At 34.5% G+C, this 27,069-nt stretch overlaps 1 protein-coding gene across 4 annotated transcripts in view; it reads right to left on the bottom strand.

Annotated features, from left to right (window-relative positions):
• The window catches only part of MKLN1 (muskelin 1), a 365,625-nt gene that overhangs the window by 92,523 nt on the left and 246,033 nt on the right, over positions 1 to 27,069 (bottom strand). For all 4 annotated transcript variants that reach the window (XM_053609581.1, XM_053609579.1, XM_053609580.1 and 1 more), the window contains 3 exons: positions 18,357 to 18,434; positions 16,015 to 16,080; positions 6,388 to 6,500 (listed from right to left, as the gene is read on the bottom strand). In XM_053609581.1, coding sequence (XP_053465556.1) covers positions 6,388 to 6,500; positions 16,015 to 16,080; positions 18,357 to 18,434 — 257 coding nt within the window. The remainder of the gene's footprint in view (positions 1 to 6,387; positions 6,501 to 16,014; positions 16,081 to 18,356; positions 18,435 to 27,069) is intronic.

Raw genomic sequence — 27,069 nt, 5'->3', positions numbered from 1 at the left:
AATAAACAGCTACGTCAAATTATTAAGGAACAATATTAAGAACAGTATATTATCAAAAAAATTAAATAGTTGAGATTACTTATATCACAGGATTGAATAAAAAGTAAAAAGAAAAAAAATTGTATAATAGTATAGCCAAAAAGTTCATGTGGGAAACAATAACTTCAGTTGAGCAGGATCTGATTAGTTGAAAGGGGGAAAGGAAAGGGAACTAATGTTTGCTAAGCCTCTCCTAAGTTCTATGTTATTACTGTAAATGTGTGTATGTCTCATTTAATCTTTATAACAACTCTATAAAAAACATTATCCTCGGGCAGCACCCGTGGCTCAAAGGAGTAGGGCGCCGACCCCATATGCCAGAGGTGGCAGGTTCAAATCCAGCCCCAGCCAAAAATTGCAAAAAAACAAACAAACAACAACAAAAAAAAACCATTAAATCACCATTTCACAGAGTCTAAACAATTTGTCCACCATCACAAAGCTAGGAAGTAAAATGACAAATCTACACCTAACCAGAGCCAAAAACTGTACTCTTTTCACTATTACAAATTATTTTTTCCAGAAGAAAAACAAAGGGAAAAACACAGTTGTTAATACAGTGTATGTGGGTTATGACTGAGATGAAGAGTTCTTGCTGCAGAAACGGAATTGAAGTTTAGTGGAAATAGGAATCCTGGTAAAGGACTGGCAGAAGAGACTGGGTGTAATCTTTAGGCGATAAAAACCATTATAGGTTTCTAAACCAAAATATAATACAAAAAAGCAGGGTCGTAAGAGTAGTAATCTAGCAGTATTAATCAGATTAAATGAAGGAATATTAGGCAGGAAGAACAGTTTAACAATGAGTGTTATGAATACAGATACTAAGATGAGTTGAATGCAAACATTAGTACTCATACTAATTGTTATTTTAAAATTTATTTTGAAAAATTAAAGTGAAGTCAAGTGAAATCTTTAGCAAATAAGAAAAAAATTTTATCTAAAAAAAGATTTCCTCCATAATTAAATAATCTCAAAAAGATAGAGTAACATATAATAAATCTAAGCAAGCCATAATTCCTGAAGTATAAAATTTGAAATTTAATTTGAAATTTTAATAGAACATCTTGCTTTATTTAAATTAATACAAGTACTATTAAAACAATGAGCAAACTAAGCCCTAAGGACAAAGAAAAAAAAGGAAATAGAGACTAGAAAACATTTAAAAGTGTTTTATGCCAGCATTTTATAGTTTCATTATTCTAAAACTTGGTAAAAATATTTTTAAAGTTCTCAGCTTTAATTTCTAACAGTCATTTTCAATAGACATTATTGAAATAAACTGAACACTAAACATTTTTTTAAGCGTAAAAGGATCCTGAAAATGTAAAGTTAGAGAAGCACTGATGTAAGTAAAATTCAACGAGAGTCATGTCTAATTCCTTTCTACTCTATAATTCCATGAATGAAGTCAGAAATGTAAGAAAACAAGAGATGTGATTTAAAAATATAATAGAAAAATTTTCCACCTACCCTTTATGAAAAGCTATAATCTAGACATTTACAAGAGATCCCTTGCTATAAATTTCATTTTCTTTTTTTTTTTTCTTTTGGTTTATTTTAAGAAAAATACAAGGTTTTGGGGCGGCGCCTGTGGCTCAAGGAGTAGGGCACCGGTCCCATATGCCAGAGGTGGCGGGTTCAAACCCAGCCCTGGCCAAAAACCAAAAAAAGAAAGAAAAATACAAGGTTTTATTTTATCTTCATTTACTCCTTTTCTTGTCTCTTCTTTTTCCTTGTAGATCCAAGTTTCTGAACTGTATCATCTTCCTTATTTTTCAAGAACTTCCTTTAACATTTCTTGCCGGTCTGCTGGTTACAAATTCCCCTCAATTCTTGTTAGTGTGAAAACGTCTTTGTCACTCCCACACTTGTGAAGCATAGTTTTCACTCAGGATACAAATTCTAGTTTGGTGGAGTTTTTTGTTTTGTTTTTTCCTTCAACACTGTAAATATTTCATTCCATTCTTTTTGCTCCATAGTTTCCACAGGAAAGTCCTATGTGATTCTTATCATTGTTCCTCTATAGATAAAATTTTTTTTCTTCTGGTTTCTTTTTCTTCTTCTTTTTAGGACACATTAAAATTTGCTTTAATACTTCTTTGGGGGAAAAACATCACACTTTTAGTGAGTGAACAAGAAACATTTTTACGCTATTATTTTTATCTACCATGCCATGAATTCATAGGGAAGAGGTTCCAGTAGCTCAGGGAGGCACCTTGCCATTGAATGTGATAAAGTGTTGATTGACTTTTGAATTCATGGGAAATAGGTTCCAGCACTTTATATCACTGTTACATGGGGTCTATTGGTATCCTGTGTGCTATGCTGTACACCTATTATGCCATGAGCTCATGGGGAATAAGTAGGTTCTTGCACCTAAAAACATGAGTCCACTGTTACTCCTGTGTGCTATGTTATATGCTTATGATGCCATGAATTCATAGGGAATGGGTTCCAGGAGCTCAGGCTCCTTTCCGTTAGTTCTTACAAAGTGGGCTTCTCTGGGAGGCACAGGCTGGCGCTTCAGTTGAACCCAGGTACCTTTCTCTTCTTTTTCTGATCTTTTTCCTTCACGTTTCAGGAAGCTATCTCAGCTCTTACAGTGCTTAATATGCTCAATACGAACATTAATCCTCTTGCCCTTAACTTGTTTGTTTACAACAATGCCAACAGCATGCTGGGTAACACTGTAGACTCTTCTAGTTTTGCCATGGTAACATTTGTGTGGCATGCCTTTTTCAACAGTACCATTCCCTTGATGTCTCCAATATCACTTTTCTTGTAAATTTGTGTATATGTGGCCAAAGGAACAACTCCATGTTTTTGTTTTTGTTTTTTTTTTTTTTTTGTAGAGACAGAGTCTCACTTTATGGCCCTTGGTAGAGTGCCGTGGCATCACACAGCTCACAGCAACCTCCAACTCCTGGGCTGAAACGATTCTCTTGCCTCAGCCTCCCGAGAAGCTGGGACTACAGGCGCCTGCCACAACGCCCAGCTATTTTTTGGTTTGCAGTTCAGCCGGGGCCGGGTTTGAACCCGCCACCCTCGGTATATAGGTCCGGCGCCTTACCGACTGAGCCACAGGCGCCGCCCAACTCCATGTTTTCTAAAAGGGCTAGAGAACATGCATCAGGTGCCTCTCCTCTTTCCCTTTGTGTTTGTCATTTTGTCATTTTGGTGAATTACTGGAAGGTGGCATCTCCAGCTGAAAGGCTTTGTTGTTGTTGTTGTTGGGGATTCATTGAGGTGTAAATTTCATTTTCATTAATAATTATAGCTTACAACCATAGTACAAAATACTGAATTTTTATATTAATAGCCTTAAAAAAGAATATAGGAATTGGATTGAAGCTAATAAAAATCGCCTTCTTCATTAAAGATCAATGCTTTTATTTTGAACCTATAAAGACCTACTTGTATATCTATAAGAACACATACAATACTTATTCTCTTTAAGGGCTGAGCCATTCTCTTATCTTTTCTATCTCCTAAATGTGCTATTAGACACTAACTTAAGTAAATTAAATTAATCTTGCTTTTTAATGGCATATCATGCTACTTAAATACACGCCCTGGAGTATTATCCAACAATAACTTGTACTCACTGATATAGAAAATAAAATTAAATATGTGAAATACTTAACTATTCAATTTTCAAAGGAATAAGCATTTATGCTAGTGCCATATATTAACACTCCATTCACAGGCAGATCAACAAAAGGTTTTTTGGTATCCATATGAAGACAGTAACAATAAACTATAAGAAACCTTCCTCTATTCTAAGTCACCACTTCACTTACCTCTACTGGTTGACTACAAAATAACAGAAACAAAGTGTTCTCACCAAAATGATCTCTATATTTTTTCAACATTAGTTTTAAAAAACTGCATTCTAAATATTACTTATAACATATGTACATGATATAAAAATAGGATGAATAGTTACCTACCCATGATGAGCTTCAGAAGCAAAGCATTAACTTTACCTTTGAAATCCCCTCTAAATTACACCCACACCAAAGTGGCCATTCTCCTGAATTTTGTATTTTACCATTTCCTTGCCTTTTTTCAGCATTAACTTACCTTATCTACTCACCAAAGAGTAAACACATGTGTCACATCCTTAAAATAAATAAATTTTAAAGAGTATGATTTATGCCTTTAAGGAATTTGGTGTCAAGATAGGGAAACAGGAATATAAGTTATTACCCAAACCCATTCAAGTACTAGCAGGGGTAAACTGAGCATACCAAAGGAACCTTTTAATTTGGCTGGAAGAGGTCAAGAAAGGCTTCACAGAGAAAGTGAAGTTAGTATGGAGATTTAAAGAGTAAGTAGGTATTTACTAGGTAAAACATAGTGGAGAGATCCTCTGTTAGTCCCAAACGGGAAAAACAACATTGCCTAAAGACATAGTGAGAAAGTTGAATAATTTCAGCATCTATAAGTATGGCTGGCACATAAAGCCAGAAGACAAGACTAGAAAGGTAGCTGGGGACCAAGTCTTTATAAGAAATCTTGAGGTTTTTACTCTAAGCCAACAGAATTGAGGTAAATAAATTGCTTTATCATTATTTTATTACTGCTGTTCTACTTCTCAATTCCCCATATCTATGCCTACCAATGATTCTGGACTTGGTTACCTGGCTTCTTTTTGCCATTGGTACAAGAACAAATTTGAGGGAACTGCTCATGTTTACTTTGCAGCACTGTCCCTGCCATGAGAACAAGCCCCCAGAGCCTACAGGAAGGTGAGCAACTATGTAGAAGAAGCCATCCTCAACTAGCCAATAGGCAGTTGACTCCTAAACAAATTAAGTCCAGCCAAAACCAAAAGAACGACCCAGCCAAAATGGAGATTCATGAGTAAAGAAATGCTTATTACTATACGCCACTGAAGTTTTATGTGTTTGTTATGTAATGGAATACAAAAGATAACTGAAACAGGAAATGACTCTAACCATACGGTTTAAGCAGAGGTATCACAAGTCTATTTTTAAAGAACGTGTTTGATGAATGGAGACTAGATCCGCGGATTAACAATGGAGACACAAAAGTATAATAAACTATAAAGCAGAAATTACTGCCAAAAGGAATAGAGAGGAAATGACATTTGGAATGTTGTAATGGATGCTAGAACTATTGGAACTTAGGCACTAATTAGATACATTTAGTGATGAAAAGGGAAGATTTAAGGATTAATCCTAGCTTTAGTGAAGAGTAATTGTGGATGTTATCAACCTAGATTTAAAATAGTTTAGTAGAAATAAGTCAGGTATTTTTTTTTAGATCTGCATTTTGGGGGAAGATAGAAATAATCACTTCAGAAAAAAGTACTTCAATACTGAAAAGAGAAGGCCATTTTTAAGTACTTTTACAAGGACTAAGAAAAAGACATAAGAATTTCCAGATCTTTTTAAAAAAATAAAAACTACTGGGCAGCACCTATGGCTCAAATGAGTAGGGCGCCGGCCCCATATACCAGAGGTGGTGGGTTCAAATCCAGCCCCGGCCAAAAATGAATAAATAAATAAATAAAAACTACCTAAATGATTAATTCCTGGAACACAGTTCCACAGAAAACAAGAATCCAGTTTCCTAGAATTGAAGACACAGCCCCAGATCTTTTGAAATAGACTTTCTAGATCAAAATCAGTGGATTTTGAATTATGCTTTTCCTTCTTTTCATTTGTGGCTTCTACTGTTTTGTTATAGTTTATTTTTCCATTCATAATCTGAAACAACTTAAATGGAGGGTAAATCTTCAAATTTATAAAGATTTGAAAAAATAAATGAACTGACATTTGCTTTACCCCAGTGCACTATAATCACACACTCATTAATTCAAAGCCATAAACCCAGGTCATCTTACTCTCTATTCATCTTATTCATGAATCATATATACAATTTTAATTAAAAATAAAATGTATGTATTTCTGAAAACTAATAGTGTTAGTCCTCGTTCCACTTATCTATTGCATTCTATTGCACTAAAATAGTGAGGGACCAGAACATCAAAAGCATGTTCTTCCAGAGGGAAAAAAAAAGTAAGATGAATGCTAAAAATAAAAACAGAGGTGACAAGGACATAAGAAAAAAATATAGATATACAGTTACATTTCTGGGCTAAAATACTTTAAAAACTAAATGATATAAAACACCCATTTTTATGCCAGTAGTTGAAGAGCCAGGTATAGAAGCTGAAATTCAAGAGTACTTAAACTTCTTTACCACAAGTTCTTTTGCTATCACTGCTAATAGACAACAGAGAAAAATAAAATTATGCAGAAAAAGAAGTGCACAGACCCATTGTTATATAGACGTATGAAAAATCTGAGAACTTGCCTCTTTCTCAGTGTCTCTAGAGATACATGTCCACTGGTTGTCCTTCACACTGTATGCCCAGAAGTCAGCAAGATCTTGTGTTCCGTCCCAGCCACCAAACAAATAAACAGTCTCTGTGAAAATCAGAAAAATATGTGTAAAAAAATGAACATAAGGACAAAATAAGTACCCAGACTTAGCCAGTTGTTTCTAAGGTCATTTAAGAAGGTACATCTAAATAAATTTTAAAAGAAGTTTTTAAAAGTAGTAACTCTCCAAAATACATAGTAGCCTAGTACTGCCTTTAAACACATACTCCTAAAAATGTTGCTGCAGATCACTATTTTGAGAGATTTATAAAAATATAGATGACAAGCAGGTGAGCCCCAGGACTCTGATTCCATAGGTCTTAGTAGGTAAAAAAGAGGATGTGATTTTTAAAATTATCCCAGATAAATCTGAATCAGAACCCCATTTAGGAGATGTTAGGCCATGAAAAGTTTACATTTATCAGATTCTTAACAATATACCCACTTTCTAACCACTTGAAGACCTGTGGAATTTTTTCTCTGATTGTAATAAATAGAACCCCCAGAGGAATATATTGTGTAAAAGTATAAAGACTACTAGCTATTTCTGAAAACACAGAAAGTCACATTAAACATGTCATTTCTTTACTGTAATATCAAAAGCAATAGTAAAACCTAGCTGTAAGTTAAGGTTAGAAATCTTAAAAATAAAATGTTATATAGCTTTGGTATTCCCATGGAAACTGGGGGGAATGTTTCCAAATATATTGTGGTAGATTTAATTCCTCAGAAAGTTACCTTTAAATTATTCTAGGTACTCCTGGCAATTTAGTTTATTCTGATTCTGAAATATCCATTATATTCATGGGCTTTATCACTGTGAAAAAGCTGACTTCCTGGATCTTTATACATAATGTTGTGTATCATAGATAATGCCTTTAAATAGTTCTTTTCCTTTCTTCAAATATTTTCCCCCTTTGTACCTGTGTCTTATGCCTGCTGGTTACATAAGACCACCGATTTGTTGTTCAAAGTTAAATAAAACACGACAGGAAAACAGTATAGCCATCTATTCACTAACTGACATGCCCTGGGCCTTTACATATGGCGGCTAGCATTTACATTTTGTTCCACCATGAATTGAAAGTGCACTTGGAAATACTGTAACACTGTTTAAGAAACCACTTCCCATTCACTGAGTTGGGCTGTCTTCTGTAAGATTTTTGTCTTATATTCTATAATTTTCAAACCTTAAGTGAATTTTCTAAATGTCTCTATCCCTTTATAATCTGTAGAAATCAAAACAATGCTTTAGCGCTTTCTGGATGAGAACAGCCACCTGGAGCAAGTGCCAACTGGGTGATCAAGGATAGGTCATTTAACTTCCTTGGGTCTTAGTTTTCTCACTTGCAAAACTCTCAGAATTAAGAGGTTCTTAGATATGAGTTACATGAAAACATTCCAAAGGCTGTCAAAGATGAACAGCATTTCTACCTTTAACATGCAGGAAAATTAAAAACACTTTGTAGTTGCTAAATACCACAGATACAATAAACAATATTACAATGTCTTATTATATGTCTAATTCAGTACCTAAAACATTGCTGGCGCTGTATAAATGTGAAATAATGGCAATTATTTTAAACTACTAAAAACTGTTTTACAAACAGAACTATGAAATAATCCATTATCATTAGTTAAACAGCATTCTGTTTCCAAAAGGGCATACAATAATGCCTAGACACATAATTTTACATGAAAAAACATTAAAGAATTTTCATTTTGCTTTAAAAGTATTTGTCAAGGCCTCGCTATAAGGGCAATTAACCCTGTTAAATTCTAAAACTAAAGAGGGAGGAGGTATATAACTAAAATAGCAATAGCAATTGACCTTTTGTTTCTGGGCACCCTCTGGATAAGGTTACCCTGGTTCATTAACTTTAATAACCCTTCCTCTTGGGCTCTGGGTTCTCAATGTTCTTTTTGAAAAGCAGGTCTCTTTGTATGCATAAATTCTCACAGCAAAGAAAACCCACATTTCCACAACAGCCTCATTGATAGCTGAGCAAAATAAAATCTGGCACAGAGTAAGCAGCCCAGTGGAAGTAAGCCAAGATGTCATTTCTATCCATGAGAGCTCTGTGGTCCCAGCTAAAGCGTAATAGTAAAATTAAGTGAATCAAATGAAACTGAACCTTTTGACGTATCTGAATGAAAACACGTAATCAAAATTTTTAAGTTAAATCATCTAATTATTTAAGTCATTCAAAGATGAATACTATCTAGAAACAAATACCAACACAAGTATTATTTAATGCATAAAGGATATCAAAGACATTTAAAAATTATGGAAACAGAGAACTGTAGTGAGAAGCAAAGAAGTAGAGAAGAGAAAGGAAAAAGCATAAATATTTACAGCAGGGTAGTAGACTAGTTTATCGGAAGTCCATTCTCATGCTTACAAAGTTCTTTTACTCACATACATCCTGAAGTGGTTCAAGGCTCTTCAAGGAACAACCCTTATTCTACTTTTTTTCTTAATAGACCACAGGCTATAATAGCTATGTTTTCCCCAGCACTTAGGGGAATGCTTATTCAGTACTTTTTGAATAGTGCTCTAAACTGGCAAAGCACTTTAGAGAATAAAAAGAAAAAAGACATAATTCCTGTCTTCAAGGAGTTTATATCTAGATAAGAATATAAAACAGGTGTATAAATCACCGTACTGCAAGGCAGACTGCCACAAGAAAGACAAAACGCACCACAAGGGTTCAAAAAGGGAAAGGGGTATACCTGGATGACAGGACTCAGAAAAGGTTTTGTGGTGACAGTGTATTTAACCTATGCATTGTAAGATGGCTTTGTGTTCTGGTATGCAGGATGAAAGACAGAAAAGAAGACTTTTCAAGAAGAATAAAAGAATAACAAGACAGCAAAAAACACATCAAAAGTGTTAAAAGACATGTTGTCTGAAGTCAGGCAGATCTTGGCTACAATCCTGGCTCTATCGTCACAGCTGTATAACCATAAGCAAATTCCTAATCTATAAAATGAGATACAGTACCCACCTCATAAAGCTACTGTGAGAACTAAGTCAAACAATGCATATAAAATGGTTAAACGGTGTCATGAATACATGCATCATTTGATTTAAAAAAACACATGGGTAGTAGATGGAGATGAGGTTAACAAAACAGGGTCACAGAAGGGGTTAAATGATAAGGACTTTGACCTTGACTCCATACAAAGATGGAGAAGCCACAGAAGTCTTGAGCAGAGGTGTGACAAGGTCAGATCTGAACTTGTAGCATATAGGACTGACTCAAAAGGAAGAGCCAGGGAATGAGAGGGATTAGAGGTAAAGTGGTCAATAATAGCCTGTCTTCAAAATGTCAAATTTCATTCTAAAACACTGAGCCAATAGGCCACCAATTAATCAATCACTCCTCAGGCCACAAAACCCAAAATTCAACCATATTCTTTGTATATGTACCAATTTGGTATTATACCAAATAAACCCTCAAGGCTACTTACTGCTGGTAGTACCAATCTAAATATCTTATATGTGCTAAATACAAAGTAGAAACATAAAACCAACATGTAAAGACATCAGTGTCTTCACAGCATGTAGCACAATGAAACAGGCTTTTTAAATGCTTCCCTGTACTAGCTGTCATTCTACTCTGATTTTTAGGAGTAAAAAAGACTGCGTGGATTGCATAATCCTCCACAAGAGGGCACACTATTTTCGTAATTAAATCAGTTTTTCCACTTTGTAGAATGTGTAAACTATAAACTAACATTGCTTTGGACATTTAGATGAAGAGTTTAAATCCTTCTGAAAGTGCAGTTCAGTAAGACCTTAAACTGACCTGAAAATTTTTGAAGATAGGAGTAAATTGTAAGGGGAAAGACTTTATACACTCTTTACTCTCCCCTTCTTAAACCACTCCCTTGAACTATCATGACCCAGCAGATTATCAACTGGATACATCTGCCTCACTTTAAATAGAGCTGTATTCTTACATAAAACTATAACTACAAAACTATCTACAGACTGATCTTTTCAGTGAATTCGACATATACTTTCCTTGCTAAAAGGTTGCATTTTAGGACTATGCCTTTGTACTCTTAATTAAGTCTGCATTTCAGATTTCCTTTCTAATAATTATATGAAAGAAAAAGAGGCATGTCACCTCAGAAATATAGCTAATATGAATATACTTCTAATAACGTGTGTATTCAACAATCAAATTCCAGGTTTACTCACTTCCTTCAAAACTTTCTTTGGGGAATACCAAGGAAAACCCTATGTGGCACCACAGGTAAAAAAATTAAAGCACTTTTTAACATATTAGATATAGAATAGTTTAAAAGGTTCAGATTTACAGAGAAGGGCTCTTCTAGGTGACAGCTCTCCATCAACTTCCTTTGTAGATACCAAATATTGATTGGGGCTTTGCCTGAATCTTAGTATCTATTCTGAGTAGGGGTGAAGAGGAAGGCTTGTACTGTAGGTTTGCAAAATGTGAGTTACACAACAAGGAAGAGCCCGATACATCAGACTTCCACAAGGAAATAAAACAGACATGTGGTTTCTTTATTTCTGTTCACTTTATTTTACACTGAGTTGAAACCTCATTCACAGTAAAGAATCTTAAGCGGAAAGGTGCCAGGTATAGGAATTATAATCAATAAAACTGACAACCAGGGCGGTGCCTGTGGCTCAAAGGAGTAGGGTGCTGGCCCCATATGCCAGAGGTAGCGGGTTCAAACCCAGCCCTGGCCAAATATCGCAAAAAACAAAACAAAACAAAAAAACCTGACAACCAGATCCAGTAAGACAACTACTACATTCTTTCTCCACTAGTCACGGGTGTCTATCCTGCACCTCACAGGCCGCACATGGAATATGTGAGGACTTCTTTGCTGATCTGTGGTGGCGGATACACAAAAATATGGACTTTTTTTCTCTGCTTTCTTTAGTGTTTGTGTACTTAATGCATGGCCCATGACAATTCTTCCAGTATGTGGCAGAGAAGCCAAAAGGCTGAACACCCCTGATGGATTTCCTGAGGGTAGAAGAAAGCTTTGAAAATTAAATAGCAAAATATACTACTGCTATACGCTTTTCCTCATGGTCCCTCTATCCTTAAAAAAGGTAGCAAGGTGTAAAAAAACTATAGACTAAAAAGGAATTTAAAATTTAAGTACTATTAAATTCTTAAAATCTAAGAAAACAAAGTATATGAGAAACAAGGCAGTAACAAATGCTTTAAAATACAAGGTCACAGACCAGGCATGGTGGGTTCAAGCCTGTAATTCTAGCGTTAGATCTAGGAGGCCAAGGCAGGAGGATCACTTGAGACCATGAGTTCAAGACCCGCCTGGCCAAACAGCAAGAATTTGTCTCTACAAAAAATAAAAAAAAAAAAATTAGCTGGATATAGTAGTATGCGCCTTTAGTCCCAGCTACTTGGGGGGCTGAGACAGGAGGATTGCTTGAGCCCAGGAATTAAAGGTTACAGTGAACTATGATTAGGCCACCATACCCCAGCCTGAGCAACACAGTGAGATCCTGTCCCTAAAAAAGTAAAAGTAAAAAAAAAAAAAAAAAAAAAGCAAGCCACATTTAAAAAGCTAAAGTGAACTTTATGAAGTTTCACTGTAGTATTCTTAATTTTTTGATTTAGCAGTCTCTTTGATAATCTGATGCCACAGATTCTTTTCTCAGAAAAAATGTGCAGATAGACAAAATGTTGCATCTATCTTGAACAGATGAAGACTCCTGTTCTAGAAACCTTCAAAATGCACACTTAAAATAATGACGAGGCTTAAACTACTTAGGTAACAACTAAGATGAAACTTCCAGATGAAAATTATACTTAGAGGAAGTCATTCTTTCAGTTTTTGGCCGGGGCTGGGTTTGAACCCACCACCTCTGGCATATGGGGCTGGCGCTCTACTCTGCTGAGCCACAGGTGCCACTCGGAAGTCATTCTTTACTAAACCTACATGATCTTTATCAACAAAATTCTTAAATGCATTTTAATGTCTTTTTTTTCTTAAAAATATATTATTTATGGTTCCTCTTCCTTTCTTTTTTTTATTTTGTAGAGACAGAGTCTCACTTTATGGCCCTTGGTAGAGTACCGTGGCATCACACAGCTCACAGCAACCTCCAGCTCCTGAGCTTAAGCGATTCTCTTGCCTCAGCCTCCCAAGTAGCTGGGAGTACAGGCGCCTGCCACAGCACCCGGCTTTTTTTTGTTGTTGTTGTTGTTGCAGTTTGGCCGGGGCTGGGTTTGAACCTATCACCCTCGGCATATGGGGCCGGCGCCCTACTCACTGAGCCACAGGCACCGCCCTCCTCTTCCTTTCTAAAACACCAATTAGGATAATATATGTAAAGTGAAACAAATATACTAAATTTTTTTTTTTTTTTAGAATGGGATTATAGATGAGTTATTTTTACCCTCAACACTGTTTTTGAAAATGTTTTAAACTGTTTTTTTAATTTGGGGGAGGGGAAGGGGCAAGTTGGATAAAGTCTCACTCGGTTGCCCTGGGTAGAGTGCTATGGCATCATAGCTCATATCAACCTCAAACTCTTGGGCTTGAGCAATCCTCTTGCCTCAGCCCCCTGAGTAGATGGGACTACAGGCCTGCACCACTATGCCTGGCTAGTTTTCTATTTTTAGTAGAGACAGGCTCTTGGTCCTGCTCAGGCTGGTCTCAAACTCCTGAGCTCAGGAGATCCATCTATCTCAGCCTTCCAGAGTGTTAGGATTACAGGCGTGAGCCACTGCTCCTGGCCTGGGTTAAATCTTTTTGACCTCAACACTGATATATAGTTGATACAGTTTCTACTCTATAAGCAGCAATGGTAACATAATGAACATTGTGAGTACTTGAGCTGAATTATGAACAACTTTATATTAAGTGCCTACCCGTGATTATATAGCTATACACTTAAGTTTTTGGTTTCTTTTAAAGGCTGAAAAATCTAGTTGTCAGCACTCATGAGCCTAAAGCACTGAGAATACATACAATAATGGCTCTAAATTAAAATTCCTCTACTAACAGGATAAGTCTCTTAAGTTTTCTATGATAGAAATATCTACATAAAAATATATTTCTCAGGTACTTCTATTACTTTCTATAAACTAGTGTCAATACTGAAGTGTGAATATAGGCCAATTTTTCATTACAGACTTTTGCTAATATAATAAATTCGCAGGAGCTATCAAAAAGAGATTATTCCTGTGCTCAGTGAGTAGGGCACCAGCCACAAACATGGAGGCTGGCGGATTCCAGCCTGGCTCGGGCTGCTAAACAACAGTGACAACTGCAACCAAAAAATAGCCGGGCGTTGTGGCAGGCACCTGTAGTCCCAGGTAATTGGGAGGCTGAGGCAAGAGAACCACTTGAGTGCAAGAGTTTGAGGTTGCTGTGAGCTGTGACGCCATAGCACTCTACCAAGGGTGACATAGTAAGACTCGGTCTCAAAAATAAAAAAAAAAAAAAAAAAAGAGAGAGAGATTACTCCTTTAAAGATCCCAACTGCAATAAAATTCTATGAGTGTAATGCTCATTCTTATTATGCTTTATTGTAATTATTATTTCTAAAGTAAAAAGTAAATCAAACAACTATGTTACTCAAACAACCCTTTTACTCTTTGAAATTTTTCTTAAAAAGTTGAAGTAAGTCTCACCACCAAAAGTTTACTGAAATCCTGTCCCTAATTCATAAAACAAAGACATTATAGAAAAATCTTTAAACTTTTGTCATTCTACTTTAAGTATTCCACTTCAAGGATCTCTGACCTGGAAAGACAAATTTTAATCCGCAGTGACTTTCCTCATGCTAAAAGCTGTCATAACACTTGCCTATCATTTAAATCTTTTAATTTTCCATCTTCAAATTTCATGGATTATAAAAAAGAGGAAAAATTTCTTCTCTTTTCTTATAAGTGTACTTGACCTATCACATATGTTCCTATGTCCCATATTAGTCAAAAAATCAACACAATAGTACTATGAAACTTCCATTTGCCCCCAGATAAGGAGAGCTTTAAATATTAAAGTAAACCATATTACTCTCACATTTAAAGAAAATGCATTTAGCTTAGAAAATAAAGGACCTTTTCAAATAAATACTCTCCTTTAGTATTTTATTAGCAAAGTTTTTTAAAGAGCTTATAGTATTGAGGGACAAAAAGAAAGACATTATAAATTCCACTCTATATTCAAAAAGGAGAAAAGCTACTATAGGGAATCTATAAAACACAAATATTTCTGTCTATTTTCATCAATTATTTAACTTTTCTGGATAAAAAACTGTATATAAATCTGGCTCTGTAATAAATAAAAATACGGATATTAGACTCTTGGGCAGAAAAAAATATTTCTAAAACGCAGTATCTGATTCAAACCTATTTCTGTAGGGTAGGAGGGCATCTGAAGAGAAGGGCCAAGATTAGGAAAGCAAATTCCTATACCTTGAAATGAATGCTTTCCAAAGAGATCCTGATTACACTCTTAAACCAGTTCAGAGGTCACTATTCAAACTTAGCAATTAATTCTAACTGAAAAATTATAATTTATTACTCATAAATTATAATTTATAATAAAGTTATAAAACTTTATAATATATTCAATTACAAGAAGATTTAGTATCCACACTGCAACTACTTTTATACTTCACTATTTTATAATACAAATCTACAAAAGCAATTTTTTTATTCCTGAAGCACTATGAGTCAGAATTAAGTATTTATAACTCTTAGAAAATATAAAATATTACTTGGGTAGACACAGGCATTCTGCACTAAACTCAAGTAATAAAATACAATTATCCTAGATTCTTGGTATTATTTGCTTTTCAAGAAGCTAATTTGAGACCTATTATAATGTTGGCATTAACCTCTAAATATAATGGTATTGAAATTGTCCTAGGTTTAGAAATCTAAAAAAAAAAAAAATGTACCAAGCCACATAATAAAATTAAAAATTTAAAACAAATTATTTATAGGCTTAAGAACAGTGTTCACTAATTAATGGACCTACGAACACTTAGCTACCTAATTTCATATCTTCCCCCTCTAAAAATATATATGAATTCTTTTATTCCAATAATTCCTACTTAACTGTAGTAAAGTATAAACGCACTGAAAATCCAGAAATATTCCAATTTTCTACACACACACAGGGATGCACATTGCATTTCTTTTAATCAAATGAATTTTATTTGTGCAGCAGCCTCTCCTCTCTCACTTGCTACTGCCTGATTTAGGTTATACTGTAATTAATTGCTTATTTTCTTTGCTACTTGGCCAGTAGCATTTAACCTTTTTAATGAATGGAAAGAAATGCATTCACACCTGATATTAAAAATGCATTAGTTTTTTTTTTTTGCATATTAAACAGCTTTTTATTATAATTTATACTTCAAATTACTTACAGAGTGAGGCAATTAAAGCCAGGTGATTAAAACAAACATAAATATCAAAATTCTTCAATAATTTGATATTCTTCAGGTTATATAAATTTGTCGAAATTTCAAAGAAAAATGCATTAGTTTTTAAAGATTGTGCTTTCTATTGCAAGTATTATTCACCTGTTTGAACATCAATAACCATCTGATGGCCTCCTCTCATTCCTGGTCGGTTATCTTCTCCATCACCTGAAGTAGAAATAATATTTTCTTTTAAAGAAATAACAAAGAACAACTGCAAATCCAGAGTAACTTCATTCATAAGTCTGTAATAAGCAGTAAAAATAACCACACATAATTAGTAAAAGGACTCATGAAAAGAACAGTATGATGTAAGTCTATGTTTATAATAACCAGCTCTATTTTTCCAAGTGTTTTCAGAACATTAATGCAAAATTGGAAGGTATTTTCAATTTATTTATGATCAATGCCATAAATCAGCAAAGACAGAGGATATTAAAAACATTAAAATAGGTTAAGGTGTTGAACTTGAAATACATAAAACAAAAATCTCTAATTAGGGTGCCAAAATGAAAGTGAACACAAGTGCAAAATTAGATCCTGTGTCTATATTCAAAGCATAGTTTATTAGTATAATGAGCAATTCATAAAACTAGTTACTGAAAAATAAGATGCTATCAAGTTTCATATTCAGACAATTTCCTTAATTTTGTGCCAATGTTCCAAAAGTCAGTTCCTACTTAATTTACCAGCTATTTTATTTGAGTACTGAGAAAATGTAACATTTACATTTTCTTCTTCTTTCCATCACAGAGTTTTATAGGAAGATTGAAATATCATTGTAACTTTTTAAACTTCTAAAGAAGAAAACTATTATTCAATTTATATCTACTCTTACTTTATATCACATCTCAAATAAATATGTAACCTCATTTCAATGGTTCAATAGGCTACAAGATTCTGATGTCTTACAGAAATCCTAAGGTTTTCTTCATAACACATCCATTAACTGAAACATATTACTTCTGCTAAGTTTTCCTGTATCAACTTTGTCCTATATAAAATTGAGAAGAACATCCCATTTTATACTAATTTCCCAGCGGTGCTATGAAAATGTCTCAAAGGTCAGTTCTTATATACAAAAAATAAGATGCAAAACTGAAGCTTTTCATTACTACTGTACTTAGTAGCTAATTATTCTTGCTCCCGTCTAACAATTAAGGCTTTCAGATTCTGCAGCTCATTATCATTGAAGTTTTGCCCTTTTCCTCTTTATTCTCCTCAGTAGTCAGTATTGCCACTTTTAAGAACAGATTAAGAAAACACTAAAATAAATTCATTTTTACTACAATAAAATGCATTTTATGTATTTGGTCCATTAGCAAATACACAATTACAATCGATTTGTTACAAGTACGTCTTTGAAGAAAATTACCCCATACATGACTGATAAAATAGAATGATGTTTGTGTAACAAATTATGGAGGTTCATAAACAATTTCCCGCTGCATGTATATTAATGTTTAACACTATCAGGAAAAAGCTTTCTCGCATCTAAAGAAAAGGCTTTAGCAATATATGAAGACCTTATGGAGAAAAGCTGAATATCTATAGAATTGCCAAGTAGTTTGCATGAAAGAATTGCTATACTTCCCACTACATTAACTGTCTGACAAAGCAGCGAGTGTATATGAAGAGATGACAAACAAAAACTTCCCCCTATATGACAATAATGGATTAGTGAAGAAGACTACACTTTGGATTAGATTTTAAGTTTTGATGCAAACCACCTTTATTAGCAGCAAATCCCCTCTAGAATCTACATCTCAAAGAAGGAAGAAAGAGCCCCACGGTGTAAAGCTCCAAATACACTTTGATACTTAATATAAATACCTTTAAAAATTTAACTGTCCTTGTACTTATTGTTATTGGAATTACTATACTAGTTTTTATCATAGCATCTAGTTATAAAGCTCCATAGATTTAGAATGATCTGCTCCTTCTCTATTTTATTCATGAGCCTTCTTAGCAATTTTGCAGAACTTAAAAAGTTTTCAGGAACAGATGTATGACATTACAACAGAGCCTACAATTTTACACAATGTCTCTAAAAGAGCAATTTCTGATGAAATTCTGTGTAAAAACCACCCAACCTTTTGTTTTGGCAGTAAAACAGAAAGCCTTAGAAGAAAATTTAACATATTAAACTAACTCTGCCACCTAAAGAATCTATGTCTTGTGTTTTTGGTTTTTTTTTTTTGTAGAGACAGAGTCTCACTTTACTGCCCTCGGTAGAGTGCTGGGGCCTCACACGGCTCACCACAACCTCCAGCTCTTGGGCTTAGGCGATTCTCTTGCCTCAGCCTCCTGAGCAGCTGGGCTATGTCTTGTTTTAAACACCTGTTTGTTATTAACACAGTACTATGACATTGGAGCTATCTTAGGAAAACTGAAGGCAGAGATATTAAAGAAAGAGCATCACAGCTTAAGAGGGTATGACTTACCTTTGGTGCTTTTGGGAATAATTTGACTCCATCGTGGTTTATATTCCTGTTGACTGATATACTGATTGAACAAGCCATCTGCAAATACCAAAGAATGAGAAAGAAATTACAACTTAACCAGCTTACACTTTTAATTATAGACAAAAAGATTAAACTGCAGATGCCTATATTAAGAGAAATTAATAATGTTACTAATACAACAGCTCTTTTCTTAAAATATAAATCACTTCAGTTTCACTTCATTCTATTCCAGATACAAATAGTAAAGTATCAGTTGACATAATCATGTCAAGAAATTGCTTGGGGACAGCTCATATTTAAGTTACTGTGTTTCCCATCATTATTGGACCTATTAGATACAAAGACGTTGCTGCACTCAAGGGACAAGTATGTGACGTTAACAGAGTTAAACAGAAACCTTGAAAGAAAGAAAGGAAATCATTTGGGCAAAGAAAAATGGTATAGGACAATTTAAAGCTGCAAAACAGAAGCAGTAGAAAATAAAAATAAATAAAATAGGTTCGGTGCCTGTAGCACAAGTGGTTACTGCAAAAAAAAAAAAAAAAAACTGGAAAGATTACACTTAATTCTTCTGTGATCTCCTGTCATTCATTTTTCTTTCAACTACAAAATGTTTAATCTTCACATCCTATGATGAAATGGATTATTGCATCTGAATTCCTTCCCACCAACAGTGCTCTGTCCTGGTACTTTCAAAACTAGGACAAAAGATTAGTGAAGAAAATGGGAGCTCCCACCACTTTGGTCTAGATCCTTATAGTACATCTTCAGGAAAATTGAAATAACTAACACTTTGAAGTATAGATTCCCTTGTTATACAGTTTTGTACTCAAAACTGACATAGAAGCAACAACAGCAATATCAGAACTATATTTACTGAATACTCACCAAATGTTAGAATCCAGACTGTTTTACTTAATTCTAAAAACAACCCTATGAACTAGGCATTATCATCTCTGTTTTACAGATAGGGAAATGGGAATTTAAAGAAATTAAAGAAACAAAACCACACAAGTCTTAAGTGGTGGAGTTAGGATTCAAGTTCCACAATGCTTTACATACTCCTCAATCTGTTTTCAATGGTAATTAGTAATCAACGTCTTTCCTTTTCTTTTTTTTTTTTTTTTAAGACAGTCTCACTTTGTCACCCTTGGTAGAATGCTGTGGTATCATACCTTACAGCAACATCAAACTCTAGGGCTTAAGCGATTCTCTTGCCTCAGCCTCCCAAGTAGCTGGGAGTACAGATGCTTCCCACAATGCTCAGCTATTTTTAGGGGTGGGGTCTCACTCTTGCACAGGCTGGTCTGGAACCTGTGAACTCAGGCAATCCACCAGCCTAGGCCTCCCAGAGTGCTAGGATTACAGGCATGAGCCACCTGCGCCCAGCCTTAATCTACTTCTTAAGACTTGTTATTATGGCCAGGCACAGTGGTTCAGACCTATAATCATAGCACTATGGGAGGCTGAGGAAGGAGGATTGCTTGAGCTTAGGAGTTTGAGATCAGCCTAAGCAAAAGCAAGACCCCATCTCTATAAAAATAGAAATGTCAGCCAGGCCTTGTGGCAGGAGCCTATAAGTCCAGGCTTGTCAGGAGACTGAGGCAAGAGGATCGTTTGAACCCAGGAGTTTGAGGCTGCAGTTGAGTTATGATAATGCCATTATTACTATAATGGTATGGAGATTTGTCTTCCTCCCATACATCCACTGTACCTCAAATATTTATCAACCCCCTACTCCCCAGGCTCTTCAACAAAAATTAGTTTAATAGTAATGAGCTGAGTTCATGAAACATGAAAAATCTTCTAGGAAATTCTCGGCAATCCTTCTTTACTTTTAAACAAGTATACACAAAAGAAAAATCTATTTTCCTCTTCAAGACATTTTCTTATCTGTATGCAATGCACACAACTGCTAAAGCCAATTTAGTCAATTCTATAATGATGAGAGCAAAAACAAAGAGAGATAAAGAAACTGGATCACTGATCAACCAACCATGAATTCCACGTTACTCTATACATCTTACACAATACATACAAATATTATGTATTCTAAACCTAGAATTACTAAAAATTATGATGATCTCACTTTAGACAAAATAAAACTAACATCCAGAATAGTTAGCAGCACAGGACCAGAAATGCTCAGGTATAATAAATGCTCAGAATTTGTGTAAATGCAGGGAGGTAGTGTGCTTTCCTAGCCATACAGTTGACATTTCCCTTTGATACTTCCTACTCTTCTGTAGAGATTAGAAAACTTTAAGAAAATTATTTAGATATAGCATTATTAAATCTGGAAGTATTTTTAAAAAAGATCTCACCAAGGAAGAAAAATTTGACTTTTATTGATTACCTACTGAATTCATGACACCTTACAGGTTAACTCATTTACTCCTTAAAATAAATCCACACAATGGACATTATTAATAATGGCAATGATAAGAAAATTCAGGCTCAGAGAAGTTAAATAACATACATGTACCCAAGAACTCTAAACAAACAAGCTGAAAGCCTAATTCCAAAATACATATCCTTTTCACCTCTCCACAGCAAATATAAACCAGCAATATAGATTCATACATACCGCAATTTCGAGACATGTCAAATTTTACCTATTCAAAAACACATAGAAAAAAATCAAAACTTTGGGACAAAAAGCTTACCATACCAGATCATTTGATTATAATATTAAACAAGTCGAATATAAAAAAGATGAATAAAACCAAAAGTTAAAATACATTATTTACTATGTAAAGAAAAAATGTAATCTCTCTTTTAAATAAGACTGACTACCATGACCGAAGGTTACTTTTTACATTTCATTTCTCCTCTAGAACACTAGTTTGCCACTTCTCCAGATCACTTATTGAAAGCATTCCTGTCAGGTAGAAGTGGTTCCATATAAGAAGTTGTTCTGGTATGGTAAGCTTTTGAGAAGCTGGCTGTTCTATTAATAAAACAAAACAAAAACCAAACCGAATCATAACACCTCTTCTTGTAGAGAAACCAGACTTAACATAACAGACAAGAGTGAAAAATATGAATTTCAGTTCTCTCACACCCCTGTACACACATATGCCCACCTGTCCAACTCTATTATTAACCTCTTGATACTCTTTTAACCTCTCGATACTCTTTCATCCTCTTGATACTCTTTCATCTTACTCAAACAAAAAATATTGTTTAAAGCCTTATAAAAAACTATGTTACACTCTGCAAAGAAAGATGATAAATTAAACATCATTTCCACTTTATTTATTCTATTTTTTTTTTTTTTTGTAGAGACAGAGTCTCACTTTATGGCCCTCGGGAAACTGGGTTGTCAATAAATAATCCACATCAGATCTTTTCTTTTCTTTTTTTTTTGGAGACAGAATCTCACTATGTCACCCTCAGTAGAATGCTAGAGCATCACAGCTCACAGCAACCCAAACTCCTGGGCCTAAGTGATTCTCTTGCCTCAGCCTCCCAGTAGCTGAGACTACAGGCGCCCACCACAACACCTGGCTATTTTTTGTTGCAGTTGTCATTGTTGTTTAGCTGGCCCGAACCAGGATCAAACCCACCAGCCTCAGTGTACATGGCTGGCACCATAACTACTGTGCTATGGGCACCGAGCCCACATCAGATCTATATAGCAAGTTACATGTAGTAGCTATTTGATCGATAAAATAGCACACTTGAGAATGTTCTTTTACACTTTCAAAAAAAAATACAGTAATACAAACGTTTATAAAGGTTTGGCAAACAATACATTCTGTTTCAAATCCACAACAGACATGCTAAAGAAGCTTTTTTTTTTTAAATAAAAGAAGTTTAGTGTCCAGAAACCAAACAGATATAAGGTGGAAATCCTTTGAGGCAATCAACAAAAATACTATAAACATGAAGGAAGGGTAGAGATTTTTTTAAAAATACATTAGTAATCCAGTTTTAACATATATATTTTTTATTAAATCATAGCTGTGTACATTAATGCGATCATGGGGCACCATACACTGGTTTTATAGACCATTTGACACATTTTCATCACACTGATTAACAGAGCCTTCCTGGCATTTTCTTAGTTACTGTGTTAAGACAATTTACATTCTACATTTACTAAGTTTCACATATACCCTTGTAAGATGCACCCACCGTGATTGGTGGGATTACACCCAGTTTTAATATAAAAGAACTTCCTAAATCTTTCATAATCTAAAAATAAATTCATGACACCTCTGTCCTCCAAATAATCTCACCATGTTCCCTATATTTCTTATAATTGTTAAGTCTTATGAAGGCCTTTTGTTTTATGTACTCACTTATAGATATTTTATATAATTCAGTAAAAGAACTTAGGTACTGTATTGAAACAATAGTGACATTCTCATCTATAAAAATAAGACAATAGACATTATACTGTTTTGAAAGTCTCAGAAACAAATTAACAAATGAAGAATTTAAAAATGCCTGTGAACTACACGAGTTTTAAAAATTAATTCTATGTTTTAAAAGGAAGTGAGGCAGTTGCTAATATTTCTATGAGTCTTATTTTTCTACAAAAGTCTAAAGCAGGATATCAGACCAGTGTGATAAAAGTAAAACCGACCAAAATAAATTAAAATATCACTCAGAATAAAACACACTAAGAACTAGTTGCTAACAATTTCAAACTATGTAACTAGAGTCTTCAAGTCCAATATAATTTCATTTTATTCTATGATTATATGACTACACTATACAAACACATTTCATACCGTTCTCACTGGGTACAAGCTGTTCTTTCCTCCAATAACAGATACTTTTTTTTTTTTTTTTTTTTTTTGCAGTTTTTGGCAAGGGCCGGGTTTAAACCCGCCACCTCCAGTATACGGGGCTGGCGCCCTACTCCTTTGAGCCACAGGCACTGCCCCAATAACAGATACTCTTTAAAAAGTACATGATTTAAAATGAGATTCAGGAAGCTTTTAACCAAAAAGCAAAAATAGGCTCGGCGCCTGTAGCTCAAGCAGCTAAGGTGCCAGCCGCATACACCAGAGCTGGCGGGTTTGAATTCACCCCAGCCCGCCAAACAACAATGACAACTACAACCAAAAAATAGCCGAGTGGTGTGGCAGGCGCCTGTAGTCCTAGCTACTTGGGAGGCTGAGGCAAGAGAATCACTTAAGCCCAGGAGTTTGAGGTTGCTGTGAGCTGTAATGCCACGGCACTCTACCCAGGGCAACAACTTGCGACTTTGTCTCCAAAAAAAAAAAGGCAAAAAATATTTCAAACTTCATTCAGAATCATAAACCATAGACTATAGTATTGCTGCCTATATCCAAACTTCTATCAAATTTGATTTTACTTAAAACAGAGATGACATACAAAGGAAATAATTTGAAATGAATTTATAGGCAAATAACTTGTAGAGTGTAAAATCCATCTTGATTATTCAAGAATAATGTTTTCAACTTCTGAAAAGAAAAATAATTAATATTGGGGAACTGAATTAGCAAATATTTACTAGGACAGTAATTAACCTAGCTCATTTTACCCTCTATGATTCCCCAACAATAAAAAATATATAGATTTTCATTAAAAATAAAATAATATATATTTATCATGTTATAAAAAAAAAAAGAGTATAGATTTTGGGGCTAGACTACCTGAGTTCAAATCTTAGCTCTATTACTTACTTGTTATGCTGTCTTAGGCAAATTACTTAATAATTCTCATTTACTAAATGAGGATAACAATACTTACCCTAGAAGGTAGGTATGAGAATTAAATAAATTCATACAAAGGGCTTAGAAGAATAGATGGCACATTGTCAAGCTCTCAAACACATGTTAGTTATGATTATGATAACGAGGTAGTGTTCAGAAATATACTTGGCAGGAAACTAAGGATCTTTTATGTACAAAATGAGAAATATGGCACTAAGGCAAAGAGGAGTTAAGAGAAGAGGGGGCAAGTGGGTGAGGGAATAACAAAAGAAGCCATCTTGAGAGCTGGCATTGAAAAATGAGCTGGAAGTGAATAATGATGAAAAGGGAAGAACAGAGAAAATAAAGCATAAACAAAGGCACGAAGGCATAAATGAGCAAAAATTATGGGAAAAAGCCATGTTTCAAGAAACAGTCTGGCAGTCAGATGGGAGAAAAAGAGATCTTGCATTATAAGCATTGTAAACATTGAAGTAGAATCCTAAGATAAGAAAGAAGTATCAAAAGGAAAACTCTTGTATCCTGGAACACAGTCTTAAGATAATGAATCACAAGGAACTTCCTAAAATAGTTAGGAAAAACTCACTCACTCAAAGGTTAATAATAAAAAATAACCAACCCAAGAATTATACCAAGATACATAAGGAAAAGAAAGAAGGATTTTTTGTTACAGTGACAAATGAATCTAATCAATAGGAAAATGTAGCCAGCAACAGATCAAAGTGACCCAATACTTTTCCATGAATACAAAAAAGTTAGGTAAGCAAACATTTTCTATAAAACATAAGCACAGATTAGAAATATGAGAAGTTGGAAAGCAGAGTTGTCCTAAGGGAAGACAACAAAAGAAAATAAAACATGAATTATCTCGCTTGAGGGAAAAGAAGAAGTAAAAAATGAAAATATCACAGAAATGAAGGCCAAAGTATAAGAGGGAGAGAAGATACTAAAAACAACATAATAATGGAACCTGGATAAAGAAATTAGATAAACTTGAAAAAGTAAACAGAAATGTGCAGGTAAAAGGATAAACGAGACCGGGCGTGGTGGCTCACCCCTATAATCTTAGCATTTTGGAAGGCCAAGGCAGGTGGATTGCTTGAGCTCAGGAGTTGGAGACCACCCTGAGCAAGAGAGAGACCCTGTCTCTACTTAAAAGAAAAACAAAACAAAACAGAAAAACTAGCTGGGCATTACGGCAGATGCCTGTTGTCTCAGCTACTTGGGAGGCTGAGGCAAGAGGATCCCTTGAACTCAAGAGTTTGAGTCTGCTGTGAGATATGATGATGCTACGGCACTCTACTCTGGGCTACCGAATGAGAAAACTCTATCTCAAAAAAGGAAAAAAAGGGGGATAAATGAGAACATGAAAGTCAAAGGTAATGTACATTTAATTGAAAGAAAACCAAAATACACAATAGTAACAGAACAGCCACATTAGTTTAGCAGTATAACTGTAGACATCCCTATTAATGTAACTACAAACTAATATAAAACTAAGATAAAATATTTAAACAACCAGAAGAAAAAAAAAGATTACATTCAAAGGGACGACAGTTGAAAATGACAGCATACTTGAATAGCAACAATGGAAGCTGGATAATAGAAAAATGATATTCATATGTAATTGAAGAAAATAATTGCCAATCTAGCATTCTATATCCAGCAAAAATGGCCTTCTAAAAAAAAAGACAAAAGTTTTCTGGCAAACAAAAACTGAGAGGGTTGAATTGTCTTAAGTGGAATTCTAAAGGATGTATGTACTTATAGTAGAGGGACTACAATCCTAAATGTATTATAAAAAATACAACAGAAATGAAGAGCAAAAGAAAAATCAATAAATATTTGGTTAACACTAATGAATACTGACTATATTAAAATAAGGATATAATATTTTATGGGGTCTTTGAATATGGTCTCGAAATAAATAACAGTAGAGCATATGAGTTGGAAGGTGAGTAAATGAAGTTAGAAGTTCACTAAGTCTTTCTACTTGTAATTTTTAAACTAATCATAAATAAAATAACAGCGTACATAGCCAACAAATAGAAAGAAAAACATGGCAAGATTAAAAAATTTAGAAAGGTAAAAGACAACAATCACTAAGAAGAGATAACAGAATTGACAAAGCATATAAAGTTAAAATGGCAGGTTTAAATCTATATATTTGTCAGTAATCCAATCCATAAAATATATGATATTTTAAATGCCTGCATCAAACAAAGGCTGCTTTATTGGATATTTTTAAAAACTTTACTATATTTACAGGGGGTTCCTTTTTTAAAAGGATACAGAAAGGTTAGAAATAGAAGATGGAAAAAGATATGCCACACAAATACCAAATGAAAGATGTCTTAATATAATTTATATCTTAAGGCAAAAACATTAGTAGAGAAAAAGGCATTTCATAATAAAAGATTTAATTAAAAATGAATTGAAAATTTATTTACAACCATGGCATCAAAATATATAAAGCAAAATTGGTAGAACTCTAAGTGACATATAGTATAATTTTCAAATTAAAAAATACACACTGTTCAAGTAAGTATACATGATGTATTTATAAAAACTGGACAAAATGAGCCATACAGGAAGTCTCATCAAATTTCAAAGGACTGGAATCACAGAGATTACACACATACACACTCTGACCACTAAGAGATTGTGCCAGAAATCAGTAACAATGAAAATACAGAGAAAATCTCCACATACTTGTAAATTGAAAATTACATTTCTGGGCTGGGCATGGTGGCTCACGTCTATAATCCCAGCACTTTGGGAGCCTGAGGTGGGAGGACTGCTTGAGCCCAGAAATTTGAGATCAGCCTGGGCAATGTAGTGAGACTCCATCTCTTTAAAAAAAAAAAAAAACTTTTTTCATTAGCCAGTTGTGGTACAGTCCACGTCTTGCAGCCCCAGCTACTTGGGAGGCTGAGGCAGAAGGATAGCTTGAGCCCAGGAGTTCAAAGCTGCAATGAGTTATGATCGTTTCCACTGTG

The sequence above is a fragment of the Nycticebus coucang genome, chromosome 11 (assembly GCF_027406575.1).
Source record: "Nycticebus coucang isolate mNycCou1 chromosome 11, mNycCou1.pri, whole genome shotgun sequence".
In the NCBI taxonomy this organism is placed as follows: Eukaryota; Metazoa; Chordata; class Mammalia; order Primates; family Lorisidae; genus Nycticebus; species Nycticebus coucang.
This window is presented reverse-complemented; position numbering and strand designations above follow the sequence as displayed.